This window comes from Lynx canadensis, chromosome A1 (assembly GCF_007474595.2).
Source record: "Lynx canadensis isolate LIC74 chromosome A1, mLynCan4.pri.v2, whole genome shotgun sequence".
Classification (NCBI taxonomy): domain Eukaryota; kingdom Metazoa; phylum Chordata; class Mammalia; order Carnivora; family Felidae; genus Lynx; species Lynx canadensis.
The window spans coordinates 147,626,838-147,638,899 of NC_044303.2; the positions used below are offsets into that span (position 1 = coordinate 147,626,838).

The 12,062-nt window shown below is 35.2% G+C and overlaps 1 protein-coding gene across 2 annotated transcripts in view; it reads right to left on the reverse strand.

Annotated features, from left to right (window-relative positions):
- EDIL3 (EGF like repeats and discoidin domains 3) overlaps window positions 1-12,062 on the reverse strand; it is a 418,218-nt gene that overhangs the window by 173,700 nt on the left and 232,456 nt on the right. For both annotated transcript variants that reach the window (XM_030324171.2, XM_030324179.1), the window contains one exon: window positions 11,499-11,612. In XM_030324171.2, the coding sequence (XP_030180031.1) occupies window positions 11,499-11,612 (114 nt within the window). The remainder of the gene's footprint in view (window positions 1-11,498; window positions 11,613-12,062) is intronic.

Here is a 12,062-nt window from a genome sequence, read left to right on the forward strand (position 1 = left end):
CAGGTTCTGCACTGTTAGTGCAGAGCCCAATGCGGGGCTTAATCCCATGAGCCGTGAGATCATGACCTTAGCCGAAATCAAGAGTTGGATGCTTAACCAACCAAGCCACGCAAGTGCCCCAAGAGCATTTATTTCTGCTGTTTGGTGGATGTGATAGAGACCATTGTGGTTTGTGCCTGAAATTTCTCCACTATGAAATAACCATTTCATCCTCACTTTGAAAATTCAAAACCAAAATTTCACCAAAGCACCCCATAATCCATGTTAACATGTGTAGAAGATAACGAAGAGCTCACAAACTACATTTTAGACATGTTCAAACCATAAATTCATCAGATGACTTCTTTTTTAGAGGTTTCCTTATAGATTTTATTTTTTATTGTATGCACTTTATTTGGGTTCTTCCTTTTTTCTTTTCTTTTTCTTTTTAAATGTTTATATGGGGAAGAATAGTGATGTTTGGAAAGATTGATATTTTCAATCTGAGAAAAATACAATACTTCTCAATCATACCATTTTAAATTTTATGAGGATGAAATCAGGTTGTCCTTTTCCCAAACTCTCCTAATCTCTGCAGGCTTCATCTTTTTTTGTCTTTGAAATAGGAAATATTAAAGTGAGTTTTAGCCTGGAGTATAAATGCAAGACTAAATTTTAATCCCTGGACATGTGCAGGTTAGCACATAATGAGAACGTTAGTATAATTTTAAAATCAAGAAGATGTTACTGGATGTTTCAGTAGTTATTTGCAACTAAGTACAAAGCTGTCAGGTAATGAGAATCTGATTTGATTTGTTAGAGGTATTTAGCAAATCCTAGAGGGTCTATTTGAGCATTTTGCAGATATTTTTTCTATATTTCCTTTATTAGATTATCACTTGAAGGTACAGCAGGTAAACTTTCAAAGTGTGAGATGTCTGTACAAAACTGTTGGGCAACATTTGGGAAAATATACCCAGAGGCATCTGATTGAAGATGAAACTTCCATGTCAGACACAGAAAATCCAATTCGGTTTTGCCATTGAGTCAATTTTTTGTGTTTATTATTGCAAAGACTTCATCCTGCAGTAATGTTGGAATCGTTTCTTTCCTTGAGGGCTACTGATATACTTGCACAGTATTCTGTTCTGTTTTTTTTTTTTTTATTTATTCCACATCTCTTTAAAAATAATGTGAGAAATTAAGTTACAATAATTAGCTATACTCAAGTATTTATAGTCATGGTCATTTCCATTTATATCTCTACATATTTACGGGTAGATTTTAAATGTTATATAACTTGGATTTAACATTATACAATGTAATGCTAAATGTAAACGTTTTGTCAATCCATAGTTGATTTCTTTATTTTTTATTGTTCACAAAAGGACAGCTTGAGGCAAATTGTCCTTTTCCCATTAGATTTCTGGATTAATTCCTAATTTTATGTATTTCAAGGAAAGTAATCTTAAATTTATGTCAGGTAATGCTTTAAGAGACAAAAATCATTGCTAAAACATGGCATTTAAAGTTTCAAAACAGGGGCGCCTGGGTGGCGCAGTCGGTTAAGCGTTTGACTTCAGCCAGGTCACGATCTCCGGGTCCGTGAGTTCGAGCCCCGCGTCAGGCTCTGGGCTGATTGATGGCTCAGAGCCTGGAGCCTGTTTCCGATTCTGTGTCTCCCTCTCTCTCTGCCCCTCCCCCGTTGATGCTCTGTCTCTCTCTGTCCCAAAAGTAAATAAACGTTGAAAAAAAAATTAAAAAAAAGTTTCAAAACAGAGCAGTTTTATCTGGAATAAATCTAGGATTTAAGCTAATGATTTTTTTTTGCTTTTTTTTGATTTCTTGCTATATTTACAAAAATTAAAGTCTGTTTTGGTGTTTTAAAAATCTCTTGTGGTTGCACAAAAAGCTCATGAGATGGATTTTTAATATACATTGTTTATATACATTAAATATTAGGGTCAACTGTTTTTTTTTCTAAAAATTTTTTAATGCTTATTTATTTTTGAGGGATAGATCACGGGCAGAGGAGGGGCAGAGAGAGAGAAAGACACAGAATCCAAAGCAGGCTCTGGGCTCTGAGCTGTCAGCACAAAGCCCGACATGGGGCTCGAACTCACAAACCGCGAGATCATGACCTGAGCCCAGGTTGGATGCTTAATGGACTGAGCCACCCAGGCGCCCAACTAGTATTGACCCTACATTTTCAGGGCTTAAAAGTTAAGTGATCATCCTACAAATCTCATCACATGATCACACAGCAATTGAAATAATTCACTAAAAATTAAGGTTCTAATGGACAAAGGGTTTATTTATCCTTGTGCACATTATCTTTCTTATGAATTCACCCTCCATTTGGTACCTACTATACATTCTTCTGGTCTCAAATTAAATGTCATTTCCTTAAATCCCCAAAACAGAACAGGCACCTCTGTCATAGCTTCCTTTACTTTTCAATCATAGCACTCATCATGCTTTATATTTAGATATTATATAATTGTTTTTTCTGCTACTAATCTGTATACTCCATGAAAGTAGGAACTGAATTTATTTTAATACCATTTTTCCAGCTCTAGAGGGTAGCTACTGTTGGATGTAATTTGGTGGATGAATTAATTCATTCATATATGTTTTCCATACCTTGTACAAAGTTATGTTAAGAGAAAAAAAATCAATAAATATTTGTGGCCAGTTTATTTGATCACATGACTAAATGAATAGATGTACTATATTATAATGCTGGACTCTGCAATTTTCTTATTAAAATTAGTTGTGCATTAATTCTAATTTTCCCTATAGGTACCTCTTATTTTTAAAATTCTTTAGTTTATATCAGAATTTGTTTATATTTTGCTTTTGGATCTATGTCATACCTGGATATAGCAGAATAGGAATTTAGTGTTATATGGTATAACATCTATTTGATCATTTATGTAAGGCAAGAAAATACTGGAAGTTTTCATCCCACCACTGGTTTCTTCTAAGCATTCACTAAAATACTTGATCAAATAGCAGCGATAACTTACAATAACCGCAAACAAAAAAAATATATAGATTAAGAAATGAAATTAGATGTTTGTGGGTCAAAAGTATGTGATGATGTCATTTTTTCAAAAATCAAAGCAACACCTATCTTAGGTTTGGTTGAATTAACAATATTTGTTTGTTAAAAATTATATTAATGCCACAGGATTTCCTAAATATATGTACTACTAATGCATGGTATGCAAGACATTATAGCTGACTTTTACACAAGTTGTTCTCAAATACATACAGTTAGTAACTAAAGATAGGTTAGTTGTGTGAGTATATAAAAAAATTCCAAATTGCACAAAATTATAAAAAAAAAAAAAGAAAAAAGATGGGATCACTGGCATGGGCTTTTCAAATAACTCAAATACCCTTGTGACATTTTATTTATTAATGCAATTAGTTGTTTATTTACATTTACTGACCTACAATTTTACTAGGTACTCTATATATGCTATTAATTTAATTTTTTTTAATGTTTATTTATTTTTGAGAGAGACAGAATGTGAGTGGGTTAGGGGCAGAGAGAGAGGGAAACATAGAATCTGAAGCAGGCTCCAGGCTCTGAACTGTCAGCAAAGATCCCGACCTGGGACTTGAACTCACAAACTGTGAGATCATGACCTGAGCCAAAGTCGGATGCTCAACCAACTGAGCCACCCAGGCGCCCCATATGCTATTAATTTTAATCTATCCATTAATATAAACCAAATGGTATTATTAACTTCATTTAAAGATGCAGAATCTGAGGCCCAGAAAGGGCAACTAATTTATCCAGACATTTAATTATAAAGAGGAAAAGCAGAGTTGATGCCCCAGTTGTATCTGAATGCAAAACCTGTACTCTTTCCTCTTACTCTTCGGATACTCCCCAAGGCCACTCCTCAAGTGTAAATGTTCTTAAAGTGTAAACTGTAACGAACAGTGTTCCTTTCATCCTGTAAGGAGCAGGATCAATCATGCTTAGGAATGCAGGCTCTGTAGCTGCCACGCTTGGGGGTAAGGCCAGGCTGTGCAGTTCACTAGCCATGTGAACATGAGAACTTACACAAACTATTCACTCAGTACGCTCTGTTTTCTCTGTAAAATGGAGCCAGTGATAAACAGAACCCACCACAAAGAGTGTTAAGAGGATTAAATAAAATAACATTTAAAGTACTTAAGACAGTCTTAGCACACAGTAAGTTAAAGTCTCAATTAAAAACATGAGCATATGATCATTAGTTGGTGATAAAATATTAAGATTATAGCAGAGTGTTTAGTTATTTACAAAAGCAATAATGAAGTGTTGAGGATAGAAAAATAAATATCACATAATTTAATTATTTATGAAACGTTTTGGTAATTTTCACCGCGTAAGCCTGGACTTATATAAGTACTTGGAAGCACTGCCATCAAAAGAAAGATACACATGTACATTTATATAGTACATGGTTGTGTATTTGTACATACTAGCTCATCTGTAATGAAGGCTTAAAAAGAGTTACAAAGAAATGAAGATATAGAAATGTCAGTTCACAGTTTTTTTAAATATATTCACATGTATCATCATCTCTTGCCCTTATTACTTTATAGGTAGAATTCTTAAAGTAAAGCTATAGAATTATCTAGATTATTATATGTAATTAAAAAAAAACTGGATGACCATGATATTTAGAAACATCCCTTTATCGTCAGTCAAAGATTTTAGCTTTCATTTTTAATAAAACTCTCTGAAACCATCCAAGTCCTAATACTTTCTGGCATAATAGTTTGGGGATGTTGCATTATAAGAGATCCCTTGGTAACTATCTTAATTTCCAGAAATAGTATCAGTGATGAAAATGAATTTGAGTGCCATTTCTGAAATTTAATCATGTCACATTTAAACACCCAGCAGAGAACTGTATATGGCTATTGTGGGCCACATAGTCCAATCAATGAAAATAATCCTGGTTATTTTTAGATTAGTTAACTAAAGTGCTTTCACTTTCCATTGTGCTCACTTTAGTATAAACATCCCATTGTGTTAAATGTACACAGTAAAGCATATCTGTTCTTATAAGAATACGTTTCTCTTGCCCGTTCATGATCATTTCCTTCCAAGCTGTGTAAGAAAATGGCTGAACATTTGAGCTTGTATCATTAGGAACAATAAGGGGATATAAATTAGGACTTTATAATTAGAAGAATTGCCTGTCATACTGTAATAAATAGTATGAGCATATCTAAATGATTTTCACATATCATTCAAATGCAACTTCAATTAAAATTAAAGATAATCAAAATTAAATTCCCTGTAATAAATAAATGAAATATAAAACTAAAAACAACTGAGATCTGCCAAATTAAGTAATAAATTGAACAGTATCCAGAAATCTAAGCTGAAATATTTAAATCAAAAGTATTATTGCCTTAGCCTACCTATAAATATAATTTGCAAATAATTATTGGAAAAATTTTAGGCAGATTTTTGTCCAGTATTAAAACTTTTGTTATCAGTATTTGAAATACTAAACTAATTGAAAATGTTTAATAGGTGATTGATTTGCATAATAATTATTACTACATATTTGGGCATCATGTCATCATAGATAGGACTAGATATAAACATTACTTTTACATAAAAACACCTAGTAGCCATATTAATTAAAGACATACATTATAGTAAAGAATTCATATAGATTTTAAATAATGTTTATTAAAGTAGTGTCTTAAACATTTTGGTTTAACTGTTTAACTGAAAATTTAAAAATATATTTTGGTTTTAAAAATGTAGTATATCACTAATATTCAAAATATTTCAGTGAATTCCACTAGCAAAGGTAGTCTTAATAAATTTCCTAATATTGAAGGGTGAGTAAAACTGAAGGAAAGGCAGAGTAAGGTTAAGATCTGAGAAAAGCAAATCTTTTTGATGATAAGTACACAGACACTGAGATCAGTCTGTCAACACCATTTAAATAATTATATCCAAAATTACCACTTTTACATTTTCAAGCATTACTACTGGTAGTAGTTAGATCACAGCACTAATAAATGTTTACTGATATTAGAAATGGATAAGAAATAAATAAGTAATCTAAGATAAAATTATCAAGATGTCTGCAAGCAGAATGGTCTAAATAGAGGAACAGAGTGCCTGTTTACTTGTCTTATTTAAAAGCCATTTGCATAATCCTACTGCAAAATAGAGTTATAAAAGATTTTATCAAATCAAAGGAAAACAATTCAACTTGTAGTATCATTTACTGAATACCAATTAATATACCAAATTATATTTCATTACACTGGCAAAAACAGCTTTAGAATACTGCTCCAAAAATGAGAAGTAGACAAAAAAATAACTTGGTAGTTATGGTAGTTGAGGGCAACGAAAAATCAGATACTATTCCTATACTTAACTCAGAATGCAAGGTTCATTCATTCATTCAGCAAATGTCTACTGAGCACTTAATGTTTGCTAGTACTCTTTGGCAACTGTGATTATAACAGAACAATTTCCTCCTCGTGGAGGATATACTCCACTGGAATAATTTTCAATAAACAATATATAAAAGTACAAATATGATATGTTAATGATCAATGCTAAGGAGAAAAACTGTAAGAGGGAAAGGGGTGGGTGTGTTTTGGTGTGTTGAGATAGGGAGGTAGAGAGACTGAGAAAAGCCTCACTGAGAGGATGCCTTTATGCCAAGACCCAAAGGAAGTATGGGGTATTCATAACATCATAACAGAATATTACAGAAAAGGGGAGATAGGAAAGGAAATGCTGTGGGGCAGGGATGTGGCGGGTGTGTGCCTGGAACATCTAGGAGGCCAGTGGGGCTGGAAGAGCACATGAAAAAGTGAGAGTCCCATGAGATGTGGTCACAGAGGTAAGCAAATAGGGCAGAGATACAGGCAGGGCCTATTGACCTCAGGAAACAGGGAGACCGTAATTTTTTCTCTGTGTGAGATGAGAAGTTGGTGGAAGATTTTGAGCTGCTAGGTGATGCACGTTGACTTTTGCTTTAACAGGCTACCTCTGGCAGTGGAGTTAAGAACAGACAATGTTAAGAAGCACATGCAGAAGGAAGGAAGGACCTCTTCCTAGCAAAATGGTCTAGTGGGAACCTTTTACAATCTTTGAAAAATTATTTTTCTGTCACCTCCCTTGCCTTACAATTCTCTTCCCATAAGTAACAACAAATTCCTCCTGGAAGGAGGGAGAGAGAAAGAGACAGAGACTGTGTGTGCGGGCGTTTCCTGGGATGCTCAGCATGGATTCAGATTCACCTCTTTCCCTTCTACTTTTTCTTTTCCATACTCTTTCTAAAGTCTGTCAGCTAGCTTCTGCTCCTCTTTACCATTTCATCTGTTTCCATCTCATGTTTCCATTTATTTATATTTCCATTTGTGATGAGAGGGGGTAGAGAAATGGGGTGAGAGGAAGAAGCAGCAGAATGCATTGTAAGTCCAGGTTTTTGTTCCCTTATGTAATGCTCTCTCATTAAACAGTCCTTTAAACATAATTATTATTTTCAGATCACAAAGGTATCATAAGCCTTATAAATTCAAAATATACTGAAGAATAAAGATGAAGACACGACTCAACTATAATATGATAAATATCAAGTTACTTATTTCCTTTGTGGGGAAGTTCTGTGCATGGTTTTGATGGATTTTTTTCCTTCTGTTGTGTTTAATTTTAGTGACTTGAAAGACATCACAAACTAAGGATAAGAAATATTTTCCTTTCATGTTTATTGTAAATATATCCCCAGTTTATTATTTGTGTTTATAGTTTACTATTTCTGTACAGATTTTTTTAGTCATTTCTGTTCTTCTGCAATATCTTCCATTATTTATTATTTGGGAGGGTATTGAGAATGATTTCATCTTAAAATATAGCAGAACTTAATTAATCCATCAGTAGATATAAGAAAGTAGTGGAAGGAGTGAAGTAATATGAGTGCAGATACTCAAGAAGAGAGTGAAGGGGGTTTGGATTTGAATATAAGCATGCCAGCATTTCAATACTGTGTCCTCTGTCCCACCCAGCAGTTAGTCTCCATCATTCCCCCTTTCCTCTTCCTCCTGAAATATCTGCAGAAACAAATGGCTTCTCTGCCATAACTGTAGGCATAAGCCGACCCAATGGTACCCCTGAGGTACATGACAGAAGGCTCATAAGAAAGTTTATAAATCTTATTCCAGAGTGGAAGTTGGGAACATTGATCATAATCTCTGTACTGTCAATTCCCAAGATCCTAACCTCGATCATCTTAGGGCTGGCACTGCCTGGAACCTGCAGGTGTTTCTGTGTGCCCTGTAGTGAGTGAATACAGTACGTTCTCAATGTGTAGTACTACATCATCTTTGGGGAAGAATGCACCTTTTTACTCTGGATTTTCTAAAAATTCTAAGAAGCCACACTAAAAAGCAGAGCCATATTCCTATAAACCTAAACAGTAGGGAGATTAACAATCTTTCTTTTTATTCTAAACGCTTGCAAAACAATACAATAAAAACAAATACACCAATAAGAAAATATTTTATTTATTTTTTATGTTTACTTATTTATTTTGAGAGAGAGTGTGTGTGTGTGAGAGGGGGAGGGGCAGAGAGAGAGGGAGAGGAAGAATCCCAAGCAGGCTCTATGCTGTCAGTGCAGAGCCCGATGTGGGGCTCAAATTCATGAGCTGTGAGAGCATGACCTGAACTGAAATCAAGAGTCAGACACTTAACAGACAGCCATCCAGGCACCCCAATAAGAACATGTTTTAGAGTGTATCCTAAGTGACTCTTTTTTATCTTTTTTGTTAGGGCACAGAGATGAATAGAGGAAATGTAGAATGTCAGAGCATATGATGGGTTAGAAAATCACTACTGCATTTGTGTTCAAAGAGAAGCCTGAGTTTAAATATAAAGATTATATAGGGGCACATGGGTGGCTCATTCATTTGAGCATCTGACTTTGGCTTAGGCCATGATCTCGGAGCTCGTGAGTTCGAGCTCTGCATTGGGCTTTGTGCTGACAGCTTAGAGCCTGAAGTCTTTGGATTCTATGTTTCTCTCTCTGCCCTCCCCACCATGCCCCACTTGAGCTCTGTCTCTCTGTCTCTCCCTCAAAAATAAATAAACATTAAAAAATTTTAAAAATACTATATAGATATAAAACTAAATCAAAGAAAACAAAGAATTTTATTAAACATAATAGCAAACACTGATTGGAAGACACTAGATAACAAACTGGTGGCAATTAAGTTCAAAGTCTATTTCAAAATGTCTTTCCATCATCAATCAAGTTTCTTTCTTTTCAAGGGTATTTTTAGATGTGTTGACCTCAGTAAAATCTATGATGGAGGGATAAAATAGGCTTTAGTCATCTAGTTCAAAATAGGCTTCAGTCATCAGTTACAACATCTAGTTCACATCCAGGTCTCCCAGTTTCAATCTATAGGCAACAGACTGTCCAATTGCTCCTTGACTAGCACAGGAGGGCAAGGGCATACACACACACACACACACACACACACACACACACACACACACAACTTCAAGACCTAGGGCTTTTCTCCCAGGGTGCCTGCAAATTCAGTTATCACTTCTTCTTCAGGTCAGTCAGAAAGCTGGTGCATGACTACCTCAGAGAGACACTCATTGCTGGGCATTGTTCCCATGACATGTCCCCTATATGGTTCTCCTTTTAGGAAAATGGAAGGTCCCATCTCCCTATTTGCTCCCCTGGCCAGGCCTTCTATGTGTCAGAGGAGGTCTTATTCTGCCTGGACATGTTCTTAGCCAGGCATTGTTTTAAGCTCTCCCAATGTTCTAGTACTGTCTGGAAGGTGCTTCATTACAGCACCAACTCTCTGTTTTTGCTGCATGAAAATCAAATAGGCATTGACATTAGCTTTTTGTTCTTCGTCAAAGTAGTGAAGTGTTCATTTACAGATACATGGTGGTGGGGGGGCGCTTTTTAGTACAACTTCCAGCGCTGATTTGGCAGCCACCTGTAAGTCTCATGAACCAAAAGAAAAAAGGATACAGGAGCTGAATCTGGCCAGGCCAAGGACCAATTGAATCTGAATTAAATTAACTTACAGGGTGGTCAGTTAAATGCTTTATAGAAGGTACCTAGATTAATTGACTGGGTGGCCACTACTCTATTTAGTTGTATGACCAACCTGCTTGCTCAGGCTGTCCTTTCCTTCCACTCTTTGATGGCTGAAGGTTCCTGTGTTGATTCACAATTACCATCTTCCCCAATTATTTTTAAGCTTAGAAAAATTTTGCCCAAATGTATTTCTTTTATATTCAGAATTTCATCATTTAATCAACTTTTTCAGGACGAGGATTATGAGTATTCATAGATCATCATTTTGTTTATATACATAACTCAAATAAGTTCTTCAATAATTCTCCCTGTTTTATTTTATAAAGTATCCTTGTCAAAGAGAAGAGAGGAAAAATAACATGTAAAATTGCTACTCTAACTAAAAAGGAAGGAGTGTATGAGTGTGTGTGTGTGGGGGGGGGTGGGTGTATGTGTGCGTATGTTCATGTGTAAGAGAGATGGAAGGTGTAGTGTGTTTTCATGTTTATTTCTTTCAACTCTGTCTGAAGAGATATCTTGATTTAGAGGAAAAGACACTGAACTAGGAATCCAAGCCAAAATTCTACACTCCTTCTAGTCCTGTTTTCGTCACTATCTGCGAGAGCCTGGGCAAACTACATCCCTATGTGTCTCAGTTTCTGCCTCTGAATTCTCATCCCCATCTGCCTTCTGATTTGTATAATGTGATACTCTAATAGTATAATATACATCAAAGCAGTAACACTATGGAGTTTCTGTAAGGGTCCAACAATGATTAAATGATATCATTATTGTTCTCATTAGCAGGTATTTGTGTCTGATTCTGGTTTAATCACAATGACTATTATCTTGTTACCACCTTTTCCTAGTTTTTGTTTCTTTGGCGTAAAAAGGGCCACTTTGTGCTTCTTTGTAAGCACTTCAAGAAAATCACTGCCCTATCATTTGATCCATCATCACAAGACCCTACTCTCTTAGGCTTCCAAAAAGGCAAATAACCAGTATGTAAAATTCTTACTAATGTGTATGCCAGCTCAACACAAATCCTCCTTTTATTTGTGATAGAGGCTATCAGGTTAGAGCACCCCAAATTTACTGTCTGAAGTAAATTTACTGTCTGAAGTGACCACTCTGGTGGAAATTCAAGTCATACACATACTCAAAAGCCAAAATGGGATTCATAAAAGAGATGCACTTGGATCTCTGCAGAACTGTTGCCTTCCTTTCGGACCACAAAGTGTCAAGTTCTATGCCTAGCATGCACTGAGACCGATTTACATTAACATTAACAATAACAAATACAAAATGTGCCATTTCAATAAGTTAGGAACTCTGGAAGCAAATGATACTGATTTTGACCCCGATTCCATAATAAATGGAGGCTATGCAAACAACAAGGAAAATGTATACATATATGCATACTTACTGTATTGACAATTTCTTCCCATGAATTCACCTGGGCACTCACAGGAATAGTTAGCAACAAGGTCTGTACATATTCCACCATTTTTGCATGGCTCTGCTTCACATTCATTTATGTCTGAGGAAAAGAGAAAGAATAGAGAAAATGAGAATTATTGGTGGAAAAAAAATGATTAATTATTGGAAGGATTTAGGCCTTTCAGATAAAACAAAATCTAAGTAATGTTATTACTTTTGTGTGTTTGTGAGTGTGTGTCTATGTGTTGAGTCAATAATAGAAACAGTGCTCAAAATCAACAACTGATTAATAATCAAGTTCAAATGAAATTGATAATCCCAACGAAAGACCAACAGAACCAGACCATTCTCCAATCCTCAAAATAAATATGAATAGTTTGGGGAAATATTCAGTGTATCCTTAGAATTAAATCGAGCAAATTAACCCTGATAGAGAGATGAATTGGTATCACTTACAAGATCTAGAAACCTTCCCTGCAGCAACAACTGCCAATTAACACTGTCTCATTTCATCTTAATTCATTAAAATTCTAACTGACAGAGATGTTTT